The sequence below is a fragment of the Agelaius tricolor genome, unplaced genomic scaffold, assembly GCF_023055355.1.
Source record: "Agelaius tricolor isolate 1412-34295 unplaced genomic scaffold, bAgeTri1.0.p SCAF_10, whole genome shotgun sequence".
Classification (NCBI taxonomy): Eukaryota; Metazoa; Chordata; class Aves; order Passeriformes; family Icteridae; genus Agelaius; species Agelaius tricolor.
The window spans coordinates 32,614,777-32,636,442 of record NW_027269270.1 but is presented as its reverse complement, the minus strand read 5'-3'; the positions used below and the strand labels follow the sequence as shown (position 1 = coordinate 32,636,442).

At 39.6% G+C, this 21,666-nt stretch overlaps 1 protein-coding gene across 13 annotated transcripts in view; it reads left to right on the top strand.

Moving 5' to 3' along the window:
- Positions 1 to 21,666, top strand: part of GTDC1 (glycosyltransferase like domain containing 1) — a 318,453-nt gene that overhangs the window by 36,195 nt on the left and 260,592 nt on the right. For 12 of the 13 annotated variants that reach the window (XR_011680429.1, XR_011680428.1, XM_071435469.1 and 9 more), the window contains exon 4: positions 16,385 to 16,595. Coding sequence is in view for 11 of the 13 variants with exons in the window: in XM_071435469.1 (XP_071291570.1) it covers positions 16,414 to 16,595 (182 nt within the window). In the remaining 2 variants the exon portion in view is untranslated. Of the gene's footprint in view, positions 1 to 5,941; positions 6,066 to 16,384; positions 16,596 to 21,666 lie in introns of those variants that run through there. The other variant, XM_071435466.1, reaches the window with a different exon arrangement.

The following is a 21,666-nucleotide window of genomic DNA, read 5'->3' as shown; positions in this document are numbered from 1 at the left end:
ATTTTCTTTCTGCTTTTATTTAATTTCCAAGAATGTGTCATCTGTTACGTTAACTGCTGCCAGTACACCCTGTATAAACTGGTATTTTTTATTTCCCTGAAGCATAAGATGAATACCCACCCATATCCTTCTGGAACTAGAGTTTAAAATGAATTGGGAATTTTATTGACTATATCTGATTCAGCAAGCCAAAATCATAAAAGTTAAAATATTTATTAAATGCGCTAGACTGTAAGATGCCTTGCTCCCTGGTAGTGCAAAAGATAGATATTTTCACTTTTAAAATTCTATCTTAATATTTTATTACAGCAATACAACGTGTTATAGAGGTGGACAAGCCTGCAGATTGAAATGTGGATAGTCCAGATTGTTCCTTTCCCTCGACCATATGGTGTAGTTCTAAAAGCCTTTTGTACGCTGTCTGTTCAGTTAATTGTAAACTCTGTCTTTAACGTACCTTAAAAATGAGATATATGTGAACTAAAAGTCAGCATATCCTCTGGTAAGTAAAGTTTGCTCAAATAAATCGAAATTCACAGTCCTGGTCTATTGGTAGATTTTCTTTCTGGGTGTATTTGAAAGTCTTTCGCCGTTTCTTGGTAACGAATGTGAAGCCTGTGTGTGTGGAGAGACAGGTTTTTCCATTTCCTCCTTGGGAAGGGGGGGAGATTTGAGGATATAATGAACATTTCATAATATTTTTGCTTGGCAGACAGCTCTGCCAGTGGGTGATGTGCAGGAACATCGAAGATTTCTGACAGATGGATGGTAGGACTGCTAATACACCTACACACGCTTCGGCGTCTGATGTTCCCGGTGTTGCTCTGATGCCCAAAAGCCTCGTGCTCGAGCTTTGGTCTGGTGGTGCCCAGTGAGGGGCTTCAGAAGAGCAGAACCAAGCTTCACTTGGGATTTTCATACACCACAGAGAGGGGTAATTTATTATATTCCTCACAAAGCATTTATTATGGAGGCAAATGGGTTTTTAAAGGAAGAAAAAGTTAAAAAATTCATTGTTAGAGGGTTTCAGAAGCAATTTTATCTTCTATTCTTTCACCATAAAACTGTTTGGGGAAAGAGACTGTTTAGAATGCAGACAGGGTTGATATATCTGAAGGGGAGAACACAAAAGAGTAGGAGTCTCACTGAAACTAATTTTCTGTGGGTTCCAACCTGATTTTAAGCATTGGAGAGTGTTTGTTCTGTGGCAGTTTTTGTGACTTTGGAGATAAGAATCCACCAAAATTAAAAAAAAAAAAAAAAGAAAAGCCAAAACATTGGGAATCAAGCAAGAAGTAAATGACAGTAGTGGAGAGTGAGATTAATGTGCTGAGAAGCCTCTCATGATGAGACTTACTGATCTCTGCTGCATATCTGAAGTTTCTGCAGGGTTTGAGATGGTTCTCTCAGTGGCTGAATGCAGAGGAATTGGTTACCTTAGTGGATGTTAAAAAAGAAAAATGCAACCTTTTGTGCCTACAGAGGTTAAATAACCCCTTGACTTTTGTGCATGCAGAAACTGAGAAAATTTTAGCAAGTCATCTCAAAATGGAAACAAATAGCAACAAATAGCGTATTTATTTCTGTACTTGTTCTGAAATAATGTAAAAATTGTGAATTTAAATAATGTGCTGGCAACTAAACAGCGGAAAACTGTTGGAAAATCGTAATTTTCCTTAAACTGGTTTTTCATGCTCCTAGACCTAGAGAATCACAGAATGGTTTGGTTTAGAAGGGACATCCTGTTCCAGCCCCCTGCCATGGGCAGGGACACCTCCCACTATCCCTGGGTGCTCTAAGCCTTGTCCAGCCTGGCCTTGGACACTTCCAGGGACCCAGGGGTGGCCACAGCTTCTCTGGGCACCCTGTGCCAGGGCCTGCCCACCTTCACAGGGAGGAATTCTTTCCCAATATCCCATCTCACCCTGCCTTCTGTCCATGTGTAAAGCTGTTCCCCCTGGTCCTGTCCCTCCATCCCTTGTCCCAAGTCCCTCTCCAGCTCTCTTGGAGCCCCTTTAAGTACTGGAAGGGGCTTTGAGCTTTCTCCTGAGCCTTTTCCTCTTAAGGTTGAACACCCCTAGCTCTCTCAGGCTGTCAGGATAAAATACTTCGTATGACAGGTTCTTCTTAAAGGTCACCTTTAAGGGGTGATGAAAAAGGAGTAGATGGGGATTGTGTGCTGCAGAGGCAGACACAGATCCTGCTCAGCTGCAGTGTGTCTGGGGGGATGCTGTATCCCCTGACCAGCAAATCCCATGAACAAGTAGCATTTGGTACTTTTCTGGCTGTAGCATGAAATAAGTGGGAGCAAGAAAGTGTCTGTGGGCAGAGCTTCTGCGTCTTGCAATTCAAGTAGTTCAGAAGCTTTAAAGTGCAAGAAATCACATGTAATGCTTAAAGAATACAGCTGTAATTTTGAGAGCTGAAGGAGAAAACAGTGGCTGAACATTTATTGCAGCCTCCATATGATGAGAACAAGTTCTCAGAGCCTGCAAGATGCTGCTTGCAGTGTATATGAATAACAGAGCTACCTATTTTTACTGTGCACTGGCAAGTGTAGGCTCACTTCATTAGAGCAAGCAGTACAAACAAGATGTGCTAGCTTGTGTGGTTTAAAAAAAAGGGTCTAGTTTAACTTTTCATGCTGATTCTAAAATAAGAGAAATCAAGTCATAGAAAAATCATATGACTTCAAAAACATTTTACAGTTGTTTTGTTAAAAAAAAAGTCTTTTATCAACTTGTATTTTAAAGTAAGTTTCTATAACTTCAGTTGTCTCCATGTCCATTCAGAAACATTTACTGTGCTACCTTAGTTTACAAAACATCAGAGATGGCCACTTTTACAGAGGACAGATTTGTTAAATTCGTGGAAATAGACAGGGAAGTGAAACTGGCAATTAGACAAGGAAAATAAAGGAAGAGAATTGTGAAGCTTTTACTTCTGAAACACTGAAGAAATGACTGGAGGTTTTCTAATGAGGAATATGGCAGAATGGGCAAAGAGAAGAGTGTTTGATTTTATGGACTGTCAGATGGAGGATTTGTTCATACACAGGTTGGAAGCGAGACGAGTTTGAGACAGGAAAAATTGGTATGTGACCCATCTAGGTAGTAGTTGATGTGCTGTTTGTAAGTAAATCCTTTGTTTTGTCATTAAAAAAAATAAAGAAGAAAAAGGTGATGTAGGATTAAGGAAAGGAAAGTACAACATGAAGTAGTGAGAAAAGAAGCTAAGAGAGTAGGGAAGAACTTAGGAATTGTTAAGAAACATAAGTGAAAAGAGGAAATCAGGGATTCAGTTTTTTGAGGAACAATTCATATGGTTTCAAGAAGTGTAGATTTTCCTTTTGAAGATGAAATTCATCAGCTATCCAGATGAAGAGGATACAATTTTGTCTCATTTTCATAATGAAATAATGGAAGTACAATCTGGGTAAAAGATGTATTTGTCTGTATTTTCTTAGAAGGGATGATGCTAATGATAAATTAATGCTGCTTTTCAGAATATTTTTCTCACGTGTGGCAAAGTGTCAAGTAAAGTCCTGCTGGTTTGAAAGAGAATGCATATTGTGGTGGCTGGGAGTAGGGACATACAAGTCACTGCTCCTTTCTTCTACACTTGGCTTTACTGTAAAACTACTGTTGGGAAATGGTGCAAATCACAATTTTTAATTCAGGTTTTCTCATCTGTAAAGCAGAGATAACAATACCTACCTACCTCACAGGAGTGTTGCGAGGTTTAATTAATGTTTGTTAAGCTCTTCAACGTTTTTGGATAAAAGCAGATAAATGAAACCTCTTGTTGTTAATAATGGGAAAACCCCAGGCAGAAGGTGTAGTATGATTTTGGGGTTGGAGGGAGGAGATAGAATAATTACTTAGCAGTTTGTTGTTTCAAGCATATTTAGAACAATTGACACTGTTTGGTTAGAAGTTATATTATTAGTTCTGCGTAAGAATCCAAGCTTTTTCTTACAAATTGCTAGTAATTTGAGCTTGTACACAGTGTTTTGTATTGTTTTAGAATCATAATGTGGTTTAGGTTGTGAGGGACCTTAAAAGTGATGTAGTTGCAACCCCCTGCCATGGACAGGGACACCTTTCACTATCCCAGGCTGCTCCAAGCCCCAACCAGACTGGCTGTGGACACTTCAAGGCTTGGGACATGTTAATACAAATTACCACTCCTTTGGCTTTGCAAAGTTGAATAAATCATCTATATTCTATTTTTGCCTCCTCTGTAAGGTAAATGCCTTATAGTCTGGCTGTATATATACAAAACCAAACCAAGTATTTCTCTGTCATCAAACACTGTGTCAAGGTTTCTAGGACTGATGTGTGGTATTTAGAGGTCGTGGGCTTTGGAATAACAACTCAGTAGGCAACAGTAGTAAGAAACACATGAAGTTCTGTGTATGCATGAATGTGTCTCTGCAGTATAATTTAAGCAACCCTGTAATATGGTCAGGAGGCATTTTTTTGAGAAAATCATTGACAAAAGTAATTGAGTGAAATAGTGTTGAGTGATAAGAAAATCAGTGGGGGATTAACCTTGCTAAAGCTTGTTTCTGAAGCTTTTTTCCCTATTCAGATAGGATATAGTCAAAGTAACCATTCTAGTTACAGTCAAAGGAAACGCTGTGTGTATTCCCCAGCACGTTTCTTAGAATGCACTGTGCCTGTAGACTCCAACTTTACAAACGTAGTGGTGTGTCAGCAACATCCCAGGTGTCATTATAAATGCCAGCAGTATGTAAGTGGTATTTGTAAATAAGCCCGAACAAGTGAAATGGTCTGTGTTAGTCAACCATTCTGCACCTTGGATACATTGAAGGCTGATGCTTGGTTGAGTAGCTAAACTAAATATCAAGTGGTGTTACACAGCTTGAAAAGAAACTCAGCTCTAAAGAGAAAAAGCAGACTTTTTTTCTTTCTAAGTCATTCTGTTAATGCCCAAGAAGATGTTTCCGTGAGTGCTAAGAAACCAACTGTCTATAGACTCTAGGAAAAATGGTTTATGGATCTCTCTTGCCCATGCTCATTCAGAGCTTCAATGGGGAGGCAGAGTGCTGCAGCTCTGAAGAGTAGCTTGAATCATCTTGCATGAATATTGCTCTCTCCAAGGATATTGGGATGCAAAACAGATTCTGTTCATCTTAGAGGATGTTGAATGCACCTCACACATGGCTTCATAACCACTTTGAGATGAACAGGCAGAGTTTGGATTATGTTCTTGTCAGTGGAAGCAAGTGTTTGTGTGATCAATGCAGATAGGTGGAAATAATTCTCTTTTCTCAGAACATTTGCATGGTATTGCTTATTTTGGGTACCTCATCTGAGTTTTTTTCCACGTGTATATTTTGTGAAGGGAACTTATTATTTTCCTTCCTCTCCTTTCCCCTCCCTCATAATTATATTTTATCTTCGGTGGTCAAAGGGGGAGAGTGTCTTCCAGATTTATTTCTGCCTTAAATGTGGGGCTAAATCAGTTTCATAAGCACCTTCAAGTATCTACTACTTACAAAGCTTTATGGGATTAGTCTCTGCTAAAACACTGATGGGAAAATGGGATCTGAAGATATTCAGAAAGATCTGAATCATTCACTCTGTACTAAGGCCTGTGTAACACCTCTCTTGGCTTCAGATCCATTGAATGAAAGCAATTTTTGAAAATCACAGCATAAATAGGTGATTTAAATAGAGGTTTAATGTCATCTCTATAACCAAAGCACTCCAAATTTCTAGTCTAACCTTACTCTTCAGTCTGAAGCCATTCCCTGTGTCCTGTGCCTCCAGGCCCATGTCCCAAGAACCTCTCCAGCTCTCCTGAAGGCCTTTGAGGCACCGAAAGGGGCTCTGAGGTCCCCCTGGAGCCTTCTCTTCTCCAGGTGAGCACCCCCAGCTCTCCCAGCCTGGCTCCAGAGCTGAGGGGCTCCAGCCCTTGAAGTATCCTCATGAACTCCTTTGGATCCACTCAAACAGGTCCAGGTACACGGAAAAAAACCAGAAGTTTCAGCTGTAGCATTGCTGTGAGCCTGACTGCCCGTGGAACACTGTTTTGAGGTAACACTGCCCTGATTACAGAGATTTTTCCAAACTGTCCATATGCTGTTGTTCTCCAGGCCTCCAAGAGCTGCTTATGGCTGCTGTGAATGCTTAACTGGGGGTATTGCCAAAAATTTCCCAATGGCCAGAGTAACTGCACAACCCTGATGCCTTTAGTAGGAGTCAGAACAGATCTTTAACTTGCTGGCAAAGGCTGTGATATTTGTGGCTTTGAAATGAAGAAGTGGGAATATTAAGCACAGACCTTGCGTGTGTGAGGTGTGAGCGGTTTCTTGCATTGCCTTGTAATGGTATTTCTGGGATTTTTATCAGCAGTGTCAGCAAGAGCACCTACTAATAGTTCCTTCAGCTCTGAGCCCTGCAGTGAATATGTTTTGTTCTCTGCTCCCCTGTAGTCATGGCCATTATAAACCATACTTAATGTTCCTGAACTCCCAATCCTGGAAGTGTCCAAGGCCGGGCTGGGTGGGGTGTGGAGCTGTCTGCTCTCGTGTAAGGTGTCCTTGGCTGTGGGGTTGGAACAAGATAACCTTTAAGGTCTCTTCAAACCCAAACTATTCAGTGATTCTTAGTGTTGTACCACTGTGTTGGGGGGAGTGTTCCAGGTTGTGTAGGTTCTGTGTGGTACAAGTGGAAGAAGCTGGTAAGTGACAGCATAATTTTTGGTTTTGTTGAGCAGGATGTTTTATTTAGATAAGTATTTTCAGGTTTTGAAGAAAGGTTTTGTGAGTGTGGCCAGTTGCTCAAGCACAGTAAATGGTTTTTAGACAGTTTTTAAATGATTCCCAGGTGACCCTAAAGCTGAAAACCCAAATGAGTTGTACTGATACATTCATGATTTATAATGAAGTCAAATTTAAAAAAATCCCTGTTTTTAATTCTTTTTGTTAAAGACTACAGTGCTGTTTGTGGGTTGTAGCCAGATTTTCTTATGTGCAATAAAAGCCAAGTTTTTAAGGCCCAGGCTTTTTTGAGCATGATGATTTTAATGGCACTTTTCAGCCATCTGAGAAACTTCAAGGAAAAAATTTACATCTTGATGTCCTCTCTGAGTGTCCTTGCCTTGCTTTATCTGTGGCACTGTTAAAAAGGGCCACACACTTGTTTCATGTCTGTTAGGGTCTCCCCCAGACATGAATATTTATTCGCTTTGCAGTATCTGTTTTGAAAACATCAGCTCAGAACCTAAACTTGTTTACAAAACAACCAAAATAACCTTCCAAAACAGATTGTTTTGAGATGCTTGTGTATCGCTTTTATTCATGGAAAACAAATATTTCCTGCAATGCTCACCATTTCAATTGGCAGATGATACCAGACATGTTTATTTAACTCGTGTCAGTGTTTTTCAGCTTTCTGCAATGTGTGTATCCATAGATACTTCCCAGTGGAGGAGGCAGACCCCTTAACTTTCTGATACTTGTGAAGTAAAATAAAATGTATGAATACGCTTTTCTTCGTTGCTTTAAGCCAATCCTTGAAGTAATTTGCAAGCTCTGCACACAAGAGGATAGAAACAAGTGACTTAAGTCATTAAATTTGCTATTCTTGGGTCAGCAGAGATGCTGGGGAACACTTGCAGTGAGCTGTCAGAAAGCATTTTGGCCAGAAACTGGAGCCTTTAATATTTCTAGAGCTCTTTCAGAGGGCTTAGTCAAAGCCTGCTAGGGAAATTATTTACAGGAAACAGGGTGCTGCACCACTAAATCAAATTGGCAACTCCTATTGTGCTGGATTTATAAATTGATGTGGGTAACATGTCATCTGCATGTCAAGTTGGAAATAAGATATAAATATTGTTAACATGGAAAAATATGTTTAGTGCTGTATGAAGCCCTCATTCAGTATTGTGTGATGTTTGCTATTGACTCTGAGAGCTTTTGAGGGGTTTCTAAAAGCCATAATGTGGTGCTGGCTGCACAGAAGTTAATGAGAGGTATTTCTGTTTTTATGGCTTCAGAGCATGAAGCCCTGGTTCAGCTCTCTCCTGAACTGAAAAGAGTTGGGCGAGTGAAAGACCAAAAAATTTCATCTGTTGAATTTTAGTACTTGTTATTTAAAACTGATGGGTTTTTGTACAGGTAACATTTCAGCCTTGAAGTTACTTAAAGTATCATGCCCACACTGCTGTAGGGATCCAGTACTTAAATGTTGCATCTCATAAACAATAACTTGATCATTTATTCTGTTCCCTTGATTAAGGATTTCATAGGTTGGCAAAATCCTCATGATTGCCCTTTTTATGTTCCTTTAGTTGCAGGTCTTAAGGTGAAAAACATGGCAGGTACATTTGGCTTTTGAAGTCCATTTTCCATCATGGTTGAAATAAATTTTGAGGTAACTGTACTGAAATGTCTTGTGAACTTTGCATCACAGAATGGTTTGGGGTTGGAAGGGACCTTAAAGCCCATCTTGTTCCCACCTCCTGCTGTGGGCAGGACATATTCCACCATCCCAGGTTTCTCCAAGCCCTGTCCAACCCAGCCTTGGACACTTCCAGGGATCCAGGGCAGCCACAGTTTCTCTGAGCACCCTGTGCCAAGCCCTCACCAGGAAGAATTTTGTCTTCATATCTTATCTAACCCTCTCAGTGTGAAGCCATTCCCTGGGTCCTGTCCCTCCATCCCTTGTCCCCAGTCCCTCTCCAGCTCTCCTGGAGCCCCTTTAGGCTCTGGCAGGGGGTCTGAACTCTCCCTGGAGCCTTCTCTCCTCCAGGTGAACACCCCCAGCTCTCCCAGCCTGGCTTTACCAGGTCCACATCTCTCTTGCACTGGGGACCCCAGAGCTGGATGCAGCTCTGCAGTTGGGCTCTCATGGGAGCAGAGGGGCAGCTTCCCCTCCCTCGACCTGCTACCCCCACGGCTTTGGATGCAGCTCAGGACAGAGTTGGCTTTCTGGCCACCTACCCTGCAAATTGCTCCTGTGTGTGGGTCCCCTCCCTGATTTCAGAGTTGAACTCCATTTGACAGTAGATCTCGTTGCATCCTTTTCCATGGACTCAAGGTGTGACTGAAGAAGCAGATCCTTTCATCACATATTCAAAGGGATACCTTCTGACTGCAAAAGAAATCTGGCTTGTGCCCACTCAAGTGTTGCTGCCAAACATCTCAGGCTACCAAGCCTAATGCTTAAATTAACTCTTGCAATTCCAGCTTTTTTATAAGAGCAGTTTAATTCCTCAATCCCAAGTTCTGTTGACACAAGAGTGATTTGGTCTTCGTTTAGCATTTTGCTACTTCAAATTTGCTGGGGAAAACAAATCAACTTTTTGATGTGGGTTGATTTTTATTACCTCACAGAGTGACTAATGATGGCTTCTAGCAAATGCTTTGTCTTTTAATCAATTGGCTAATATGCACTGTAGACTGTGACTTTCAAATAAAATTAGTTAAAATATTTGTGACTTTTAAAAAATGAGCACTTATGCTCTTTAAACTGGCCATGAATACACATTGCAATTCTTACCTTCTGTACAGAAACTGGTCTGAAGCTCAGAGCGTGTGGAGCACATTTCTCATCATATTCCTAATAAATCGGAGGAATTTCAAAATGCCAGCCCATTATTACCAGACTGGGACTTTTTCTATAATAGGGAACTAGCAACTAATATGTCTCCTGTCAAGTTTAAAAATAGTGCTACATCTCCCATTACCACACCTATTAGTTCCCTCTCCTCTCGGAGATACTCTAAATCAAGGATCCTTCATCTATTTAAACCTAATGTAAGCCTTCAGCATCATCAGTGCCATCAAATTTATAGTCATAGGTGCAGCACTGGAAATGTTGAGTCCTGTAAACTGTGTTGATCCTTCACGTGCTGTAAACACACTGCAAATAAGTTGGATAAAGCCAACATATCATTTAACAACTTGAGCAGTCTGTTAAAATCAGTTTTCATTTTTCTAGGCTTCTGAATTACATGGCAAATGGGAGCTTATAATTAACTGTTAAATCAGAATAACTAATTTTCTCTCAGATCCAATTGCAAACCTGGCATACTCTCATATGAGGTTATACTCTCATATTAGAGCTGTATTTTTTTTTATATTTTACCTTGTTTAAAAAAATCCTGTTAGTGGTGGTAGAGCTCCTCAAAATAATGTAAAACTTTTTGTGAATATAATTATTTAATATCTTCTGCTCTGCAGCATACTCATGTCAACTTTTGTAAATCTATTTGGACCATTAAAGGGAGGAGACAGAGGAACAAAGCCTGTGGAAAAGTTAATTTGTTTTGTTGGTGATGGGTGATGGTGGCTGTGGTTGTTTCCGTGGCAGAGGATGGCCCTGGTTCTCCATCACACATTTCTGTATCTTTTCCCCTTCTATCTTCCTTTTCTTTGGAGGAAAATTTTATCCTAATTAAATATTAACAATGCTTAAGTTGCCCTTGTAAAACCAAATTTGTGAAGGCAGTTTACAGAGTACTGAGTATCCCTCATGCCCTGTCCTGAGTAGTATTTAGTCCCATGTATACAATTTAGGAGGTCAGTTAGACACAAAGAAACCAAGTTGTGTATTGTAATTGCCATTCCCAATGTACTGAGGGATCAGCACATCAGTCAGAGAAATTTCCCTGAAATATATCTTTGGAGTGCTGTGCTCCATTGGGGGATGGAGGCTTCCCCACAGAGGTAGCTTTGACTGTTGTGGTTTTGAGTTAACCATAAATGTGATGCACAGATGTCTTTCTTCACTGGAAAAAAAGTATAAATTGCAATAATTTATTCAGTATAGATTAAGATCTTCAAAGATGTTGATTGAGGACGGCTAGAAGTATAGATGCAAAGTATTTATGATAGTCTCAGACTGTGTTGGGGAAGAAGGTAAAAAGAAAATTCTGGGGATTAATTTTTTTTTTTGCTTTTCTGTAGCTGGAAAAAAAAAACAAATTAAATTTACAACAGAAAATTATGAAGGTTATTAGTGCCTTTGCCTAGATAAAATAGTAAAACAGTTTAAATTCTGAGTTTTAAAATGTGTACACTGCATATGCATTAACATCTTTTTCCTAAGGATTTATAGCAATATTGTTAACTTAGCATTCACAGGGTAATGTGCAAATTTTACAGCATGTTACTTTCTAAATGCATAAACTCCAAAAGGAGCCTTAACTGTCTCTTATGTCAGGGTGTCTCTGGATTGATAGCCTTGGGACATCTTAAAAATCTCGACTTCCAGTTCCTGCTGCTCCATCTCAGGGTTGAAAACACAGGCATAAGAACTGAACCTGGAAGTCCTTACAATTTGATTAAGATCAAACCAACTCTTTAAAAAATATGTTGTTTGCAATTCTGATTGTATCATAGAATCACAGATTAGTCTGGGACCTTAAACCTCATCCAGTGCCACCCCTGCCATGGGCAGGGACACCTTCCACTGTCCCAGGCTGCTCCAAGCCCCATCCAGCCTGGCCTTGGACACTTCCAGAGATCCAGGGGCAGCCACAGCTTCTCTGGGCACCCTGTGCCAGGGCCTCTCCACCCTTGGGAAGAATTTCCTCCCAATTTCTAATGTAGACCTACCTTCCATCAGTTTAAAGCCATTCTCCTCATTATGTCACTCCATGCCCTTGTATGTGTAGATCATAAGTACAGTAAAAATGAGATGTGGTATTTTAGTGAAACCAAAGCAGGCCAGGAAATCCATGCAGGTTTCATTCCTTGCTGCCTCCAGGTAATGGTAAATTTTGGTATTCTGTAGGTGTTTGCAGCTTTCAGGTTGTGTAGATAGTCCAGACTGTGGTTTATGGATGTCACCAGTAAATTAATGTTACTGCTGCTCAGCCATCCAAATACAGGTGAACAATTTTGGTTTACCACATTCTCAAAAGAAGTGGAGGTTTTCTTGCTTTTTCCAGTTGGTTTATATAAAAGATAAATTGTCATTCTCGCTTATGCAGTTTAGTAATGACAAACCTCAGAACCGGTACTTTTGGATGATCTAAATACGAGTTAATTTTTGCTTAAACCTTAAGATGTGATTGTGTTTAAGGTGCAGCTTTGGGGTTTCGGTGAGTCACTATTGTGAGTGGGAGGGCAGTGCAGGCTCTTTCAATCTCTGGGTGTGTATTTAGAGCACATTCCCAGTTCAGGTAGGGATGGGAAGGAGAAGGGACAGAGGAGGAAAGGTAAGGACGCTCAAAAGTCCTTTGGAAAATCACATTTTATTGCAATGTGGAACATGGAAATTTTTTGCCTGTGTCAGCCATCACAGAGAGCTTATGTGAAACCATCAAAGGTTTAAGTATGTCGATGTCCACAGGTAGTACCTGGTGGGTTTTGCAGCAGGTTGAGTTACAACACTCTGAACCACATGTGCTCAGATACGGCGGTGGAATAAATTTCTCATATGTGTGGGACTGTGACGGTTAAAACAATCATTACTGAAACCATATACCTTATTTCCTGTAACTAATAGCAGATCTCTACCTGTGGAATATATTAACAATTATTCCTTTGGGTTTGGATGGTTGCTCAGCTGTTTTGTTGGACAGATATTTAGACGTGGTCTGTAATTTATGTTGTCTGAGTACGTCAATGAACAGAGCTAATTATGGCTTCCTGATGTGAGCTGTGCTGATGTTTGTGAAACCACACTTCTGCATATAAGAGTGAATGTGTGTTCTTTAATAAATTGTGGAAAATGATGGGTTTTCTCTGCCTAGGTTGGTTAACAAAAATACCTAAGTTGGCATTCACCTAGAGTTAAAAAAGAAGCCATGGTTTTGTGTCTGGTTGAACAGTTAATTCTTCCATGCCTTTAAAGATAATTTTTATTTATTACTCTGAACAGTACTCAGACTTTCTTTTAAAAGGAAATTATTGGTTCAAACAGCAGTGGCCCTTTCAGGGACTCCATAGCGTGCCATGTTTCAGTGTGGGGTAGAGCTGCAGCAAGTGACAAAAGTCCTGGCTGAATGTCACCGTGAGCTTCTGGCTTTGAGACAGCACCTAATTACCCACCTACACTTTTCAGTACTTCAATATACCTCTGCATTAGTCATGTCATTTGGACACTGCTACCACTTTGAAGGATTTCTTTTTTTTCAGATATGTAATGTGTATCCTGAGGAATGTGCTGCTCTGTATGGTAAAGACAGAGTAGGGAATTTTCAAAGGAAAGGATCCTGCAGCCGTGTGGATGGGGTTGAGCTGTTTGAGGAACACCCAGGATTGCTGGCTCCAGAGAGGAAATACTGTAATGAGAAAGGGGAAGCAGTTCTGTTTTTCTAATATTTGTTGTTTTCTTTGAAATGGGGAAAAGAATACCTGGAGTGATTTATATTTAATTGAGGATTGCATTCCATCAGATACGGTGAATGTTCTCAGGCCATTTATCAGCTGTGTCTTTTGGAGACCTCTGAGGAGTTTATGGTACATATTTACCTTAACTTGGCTGGGTCAAGGGAAATAAAGCAAAAATAATAGCTGTTATTTTTGTATGTGAACAAAACTGGAAGTCATGTGGGTGAAATATGAGCCAAACGACCATGTCCTACCTCCTCTGTGTCTTTCTAAGTACAAGAAATTATTAGTTATATGTAATATAATTTCCTTAGCATTATCAGTGTATCTTTTAAAAACAGAAGATATATTGACTTTTTAGTTGCTTCATCTTAGTCAAGCCCTGAAGTGAATGTGACATATATTGTACTGCCATTATCCTTTAGTAGTATCTTATGTAGGTAGTATCTTATTTAAAAAAAACAAATGACAAAAAGGAATAGAATAAACCATATACTGCTTCTTAAATAACATTGTAACATTTTTTCTGAATTGAATTTGGTGTATATTGCTGGGAATGTACAGAGATCACACAACAACAGAATCCTACAAGTGCTAGTGAGGATTTCAATAAGCAGTACCTACATTTTTTGGAGTGAGTGAGTTTTGTAAGAAAACCTTTGAGCTTTAGGTCGTCTCTGAAAAAAAATGTGTCATTGCTGATTGTCACCCTCATGGGCTGCTGCCACGGGGTCTATGAGTGTTATTGTGAAGAATTACATATCAAGAGCTATCTTAACACCCACTTCACGACACATCCACGATTCAACCCAGTTTCCCAATGTAAATAGCCAAAGGGAGTTTATTGTATAGTAATGCTTCTGTATTGCAGTTTCCCTAATAGATCTAAAGGTAGGTAAATGCAGAATAATGAAGTAAATGTCAGGGTCTTTAAGCAGGAGGAAACACGAGGACTGAGCAATCTCTTACCGTCAGGGCGTACAGTCATTCTCTGTTCCCGTGAGGGATGTACAGTGAAAACTGGTGCAAAATAAAACCAAAGAGCACAGTGTGGGTTCAGCTGAACCTGGTGATAAAACCAGTTTCAGAACTAGTCTGGTGAAGTGTGATCTGATCAGATGCTTCATGAACAAATTGCTTTATTACTGATACTGCTAATGATTTGTAAATTAGTTGCAAGCCTCCCCGAGTGACTGACTCAGTGGCATTTACCAACTTTTCACATACCCCGTTTTGAGGGGCTGAATTTATAAAACGCTTCCCTTTAGTCCCTTGAATTAAATTTTCGGTGGCATTTGATGACAAGCATAGCATGATTAATTACAAATTGTTCTTTAGGTGAATAGTGCAGATTCTAAGCCACAGCTTGTGTTTTTATAGCAGTTATTACCCTGCAGGCTCCAAAAGGGCTTTGGAGGAGAGAGTATGATTTTGGTTACATCATTGTAAATTCAGAAAACGTCAGTGATCTCAAAAGTGTGATTTTTTTGAAATTAGGTCAGTGAAAAAGAGATCAGAAACTGCTTTGCTACCTGAAAAGAAGCAAGCTCCAAAATGGAGTGAAGTATCTGCTTCCAGATGGCTTTCCTTTTGGTTTTGCAAAGAATGCATTTGTTAAAACAAGTAATTTATTTGAAATATTACGGAGGAGTAAATAATAGAGCAAATGATAACCTGAATCCAGGCTGGATTAGGAAAGTTGGAGCATGGAGTGTTTTTTCTTTTGCTGATTGTTCTGTGGTGACCCAGAAGCTCTACATCACCATTTCATCTGGCTCCATGGTGGGCCAACAACACAACATAAACCTAAAGGTTTATTATGTTTTGTCTCCCAATTAAATTGATTCAGTGTTTGGATTTTTGTTGCTGGTTAACTGATCTTTTGATAGCCACACTGCACTTAAAAGGCTTTTTGTTTTCTGCCCCATGATTATAGAATACATAATATTTTTAACCTGCTCTTGAATCAAACTAAATTTCTCAGCTATGGTTGAGATGATGATTGAGATTTTCAGGAGAGTATATAGTTCTCCGTTGAATTCTCATTTCTTGTCACCAGAGGTTTTGGTAAGATAAGGATTACAGTCTGAAACCACTAGAAATTGCAGGTCAGGAAATGGGTGTAAGGTCTTGCAATGTACATTGTCAAACACGAGTCCGGAGTAACTGCGTTTAGCAGGGAGTCCATCATTCTTAGGGAGTGTTGAGAGGGAAACCATGAGAGAGGTGTTTGTGGATGGTGAACACCTTTCAGGGTTTTGTGTGTGGTGGCTTTGCTCGAAGCATGTGAAAAGCAGCTTTTGAGTACCCCAAGGGTGTGACTCATGAGGGCGATGAGCAATAGTCACCGGGTTTTCATCTGTCCCCTCGCTTTGGGCAGCATGTTCTGCATCCTGTTTGTGAGCAGCTCTGTGGCTTTTTGTCTCAGAGCTTCCTTGTGCCTCCTCTAGTGTTCTCTTCCACCCACACTTTGGAGTACTCAGAAGAAATAAGGTGGTTTACATCTCCTGTTGTTGCTGGGGTTGTGATCCCAGCAACAAACAATGCAGGAGGGTGTCCTGGGGAATGCCCCAACTGCACCTCCCCAAGCTGCTCTCTGCCTTTAAGTGTCTCACCCAAATCACTGTCACTGGCAACTATTCTGGCTGAAGTGTGTTTGAATTGCTCTTTAATTTTCTCTGCCACCAGGAAAAGGAGAATGAATGAATAAGCTACATTCTAAGTTATGGAATAATTGACTGTATTAGGGAGTTAGTGTGTAAAGTAAAGCTGTTTTTAAATATCGGATTGAAAACAAACCCATAAATTCAAAGTACAATGTGTTCCTAAGTCTTGCACATTTTCATTCATTTAAAATTTACAGACAGTATCTTTTAAAGGTCAAAATAATCTAGTCATCATAATTTCTAAGTTGCCTTTTCTGAAGTAAACACATTACTATAATATTAAGGATATATTACAAGGCCTTGCAGTATATTTCTTCTTCCAATATAATTTTAAGTGGTAACAATAATAATAATAGTAAAGATATGTTTCTAAAGTAAAATACTTCTCTATTTTCATTTTCAGGTTTCAGACAGTTCTGAAGTACTTGGAAAATGAGTGTCCTTCTCATTGAACCCTTCTATGGTGGCTCCCACAAACAGCTGATGGATCTTCTCCAGGAAGAGCTACAAGAAGATTGTGTCCTCTGCACACTCCCAGCCAAGAAGTGGCATTGGAAGGCACGGACTTCTGCTCTTTATTTCATGCAAACAGTGCCAACAAGTTCTAATTACAGGTAACCAAGGGATTGAATAATTTCTAAACTCAAATTACGCAGATGCCTTCAACCAGGTCTCTTGAATTCACTCCTTGTGTGGATGCAAGGGTGTATGTGAGAGCAATTAGGGCCCTGCAGTGGGCAGCACAGGTTTTTCTTGGGTATAACTGAGAAATTGTATGTTTTATTTAGAATTTCCAGGACTGTTTTGTCTTGCATCTCCAGTCCATGAGAGTCTCTCAATATCTGGGTGCCTGATGTCTATACGTGTATGTGTATCTCTTATTTGAAATTTATCATGTGAGCTCAGTCATTCTGAAAGGTTTAAACTGTGCTTCACAGATTAGGCTGAGAGATGGCACAGATGTGAACACTGCAAGCTTCCTCACGTGCCCTCCCATGTATCTATTAGCAAGTCTGATTTATCAGTGTCCTGCTCAGGCTGACCTGGAGGATTAAGGGAGCAGTTTTATCTTAATGATTGTCCGGTTCAGTAACGTGCCAGCAACTGTGGGTGTCAATTATACATTTATGTAAGTAGCAAATTTCCATCAGCTAGAACCTGGGCTGATAAAAACAGGCGATTTAGGTCGACAAGATAGCTATCACATAGTGAGAATCAGCCCCTCCAGAGCCAAGCTGTCTCTAAACCCAGCAGTTTTGCTTGGCCTACCTGATCAGATGAGATGTGGCGAGGTGATTGTCTGGAGCAGTGAGATAGAGCTCTGCTCACAGCATGCAGAACATTGTGTGGGGACTGTGCACCTTCATGGGGGGAGACTGTTCATGCACAGGGTTCTTTTAGCCCAAGCAGCTGCAGAATGAACTTCAGGAGGGTTCTGAGCACACCTGAATGATGTGCCAACGAGTCACAGTGCAGAACTGGGTCTGGTATTTTTTACTGTGAGAGAGTAGGTGCTTCCTGAGGAAGGAATACCATTTTTCAAGAGTAGATTTGTGCTGTAGAAGGCTGCATTTGCTCAGTGTTACCCAGCACAATGTCTAAGCCATCTTGGAACACATATTGTGTAAATGTACACCTTTCCTGTGCCCGCTTTTGGCTCCCATTTAAAATAATCTCCCACCTCAAGCCAAACGTTATAATTAATTTTCCCCATTTTGTCTTGTGCGAGGCATTTAGTGTTGGTTTCCTCTTGCTTTCTTTTTGCAACAGTTTTGTTTTGGAGGAGTGTACATGACAAACTGTTATGTAAATTTGTCTTGTATCACAACCACATCCTCCAACGCATCACAATGTTATCTGTGTTCCTTCAAGGTCAGCAGCCCAAGCTGTCCAGCACTAACTGCATTAAACTAATCAGACATCACTCATAGACATACACTTCATTAGTTTAACTTACAGTTACATTGACCTAAGATAACTTAACTCCAATTTGTCAAGTAACCCACATCTTGGGGAAAGGGGGAGGGAGCGCTGACAAAAAAAAAAACAAACCAAAAAAAGCAAAATCCCACAAAAAACCCAACAACCCAACAAAAAAACCTCAACCCAGCAGCCTGAAAACTCACATGAAGTTAATAAACTTGCAATCTGTCATAGACTTATGTGCAAATACAACCTTTACTGACAGCAAATAAATCTGATCTAACCAATGGAGCATCTTAAGGAGAGGAAAGCATTTTCTTTGCTGGTGCTGTTCGGGTTGGAGCAGAGGGAATCAAACAGTCAAAGGTGACAAAGATGAGATGGTTAAAATAGAATTTGTACCTTGTCCTCGCAGGCAGCATAAAATTTTAGGGTCAAGGGCTTATATGGCTGGTGAGAGGAAAACTGATTAGAGGTACTTTCTACTTTATTTGCACATTTTTAATGCTTGTTTTGTAGTTGAATGTTTCAATTATTTTATTGAATTGAAAGTATGGGTGCATCACATTCAACCTAGTAAGGATGACTACTCTCCTATTAGAAAACACATTGATTAAAATTAATTTTAATCCTGTTATTTCTAAGCTTTCTAATAACCACTGAAGATCAGCTTCCCAGGTAGCAGTTTGTAAAGACAAAATTCCATTGTAAACTGGCAATACTGCGTGTTTAGCATTGCACATTAAAATATTTCAACCTTCTTGTGGGGTCGTGGAAAATACCAAATTTGCATTACTTATAATACTGATATTATTTACAAAAAAAACCCCCTTTGTTTTATAAGTGCTTTCCATAAATGTGACATTTCGTAAATACCTTGTTTTTATTTGTATATTTAGTAGTACAGAAAGGTCACGGATATTTCAAGAGCAAACACTTGTGATAATGGAGCTGCCTTACTTAATCTTTATGTTCAAACTGTCCTTTATTTCGAGATCCTGCTGTGTGTGAGAAGTAATACTGATGTTAAGTCTGATGTTAGATGCATTTTAGAGGAGTAATATAGATATGTTTTACAGGACTTAGACTTCTATCCATATAAGCTGATTTTTGTGAGCAGGAAGGTTTGTTAGTTTATATGTGACACTCTGAGAGTTAAGGAATAGTCTTAAAAAGTGCTTTTGAAACAAAGGATGCAGTACAGAGCCGTAGATGTTAAATTCAGACACTCTGCAGTGAGCAGAGAGTTTCTGTGATGAACTTGCTAATTGTTTTATCAGAGAACAGACGTGTCCTCCCTTGAGCACAAACGAAAGCTGAGCTGGTAACGAACAGGGCATTTAATGTTACTTTTGTGAACTGTACGGCCATTCTCTTGGTGTGCAGGAACATGATGTTCCCAGGAACGTGGAGATCTCCCCAGGATTGTCACAGGGAGAAGGTGTCCTCACCCTCCACAGGGAACACACAGAGCTGGTACGGGAGATATCGGACACTCGGGGTTTGATCTGCAGCACTGCCTGGATTTGTATTAATTCCCCAGTGCAAAGTCTGTGCTGCATTTCTCCAGAAAAGTTTTGCTTTTCTGTTTCCCTGGCTATGTTGAGCAATGTGTTAAACCAGCTCATGCTTTCCTTCATCTCCTGAGAGGAGCATGGGAGCCCTGAGGAGTGGGAAGCCCAAGCATGCAGAATCTCTTCAACTTAGAAGGCCAGGAGGAGAATTTAAAGGTGGATCACTTGCCTAGAGATCTTGGAACGATCACATAGATTGATGTGCAGCAGCCACAGACTGAGTTTCAATTGCTGTAGAGTCACAGATGATTTTTCCTTAATTGAAAAGAAGGTGTTTGGATGTTTAGTACGAGGAGTTTCGTTCTTGTGGTGGCAGTCTCCAAATCACAGCATCTGAAGTGCACTGAAAAAGGGAGGAATTACTGTCTGCTTTCTCTAGACAAGGTTTTCAACCATCTGAGAGTTTTGCTAGCAGTTGGTGGGATATTATCTTCATTCTGTGGACTTGGAAGGTCCAGCAGAGCCTCCTCAGGCTGCTGGCACTCTGCAGAGCTGCTTTGTCTCCCAACTTCCTCAGACAGTTCAGCCTCTTGATAAATGTGGGTGTCTGATTTTTAGCCTAAAGTTGTTTTCCATAGCACACAGTGACTATTCTGTAATTCTAGATAGCATGTAAAAGAAGAAATTTTTTTAGCCTTTTAAAAATTCTTAATTCCAGGAAAGTTCTCAAATTTGAAAATACTGTTGCACAATTTAATGAAAAACAAAAATGCTTTTATTTTTCCTCTAATTATTTTCTTTATTACAGTGAGCAGTCTATTAAATTACAGATAGCAAAACATTGGTATGATACATTAGATGAAAGGAGTTTATTTTCTAGGAGCTATCCTACAAAACAATTCAATCTCCAAAAAGTTAGTAGCATAAAACTGTAAAACAGAGTGACTAAATTCAGTGTAGCTTCCAGTGTGTTTTAATAGCACTGCTATAGTATTTTAAATATATATATATATAAATATTATGTACAACATTCAGTATTGCCCCCCAGGTAGCTGTTCATATGAATAAAGATTTTATTTGTAACAGATTCTAGCCCTGAAATACCCCTAGGGTAAATGTTAGCATATATATACCCCTTGATATCTGACAACTATATTTTAAAGACAAATTCTGTGCTTTTTACGTTTTGCAAAAGAGAAAACAAATTATTGTTTTCAATTAATAGAGCTCTGGAAAAAAAACCCCAAGCTGGGGTGGTGTTCAGCAAAGGAGAGTACATTTCAACAGTATATAATGTAGATGTGGTTGTTTCTTGATTTTATTTTTTTTTAATATTCTATTAAAATTTAACTAGATTTAAGACTGTTTCAGATCTGATGCTTTTGTTCTATAAGGAGAAAATGCATTATTGTAGAGTGAATTCTGGTGGGCTGTGTCCCCTAAATATCTTAAAAAAGCAACCCTTTAATTTTTTTTTTTTTCCAGTGAGTATTTCAATCCTACTGAAAACACAACACTGTGTGGATGTGTGACCATTTGCAAGCTTGAGGATTTAACTGTTTTCTAGATGTTTTGTTTTCAGAAACATTCCTGCATGCCCTGGAGTAGGTGTTTGAGGATGTAACTCAAAGCAGGGTAGGGCAAATTTCATTAAATCTGAATACATAGATACCCATTTTTGCTGGAAACATTTCTGCCTGTTTACATCTTTCTGTAAAATACTGGAAATGTTTATATAATCTTTCTAGGAACTGCAATAATTTGTCCTACATTAAAGGCCATCCTAGAATTTGACCCTTATAATGCACAGGTAAGGAATAAATAAATTATATGTCTGAATAGTACATTAGTTAAAAGAAGATAACCAATTACCTATAAATTAAAAGTTTGTCTGATACTGTTTGGGATTTTTTGGGCATATTTTATGGTGTTTGCTTCTATATATAGGTGAATAAACATAAACCTTAATTATAGCATTAACTACTAAGAGTGTGTATTTTGATGTTGCTGCTCAAATTCACTGCATTTGAAGATGGGACATCTCTTTGGAATTACTGAATAATTTTCTGCCCAGAGGTTGTCTTGGTTTCACCCTCTGTCTGTTGCTTTTTGTGTTTTAACTGCAGTTTTGTGTGGGGCACAGTGGGATGTGCTTCTGGAAGGGAAGGGAATGTGCTCCTAGAGATCCCTTGTGCTTTGATGAGCTGATGTAAAGGCAGGAATATATAAGGAGACTAAATGTAATATC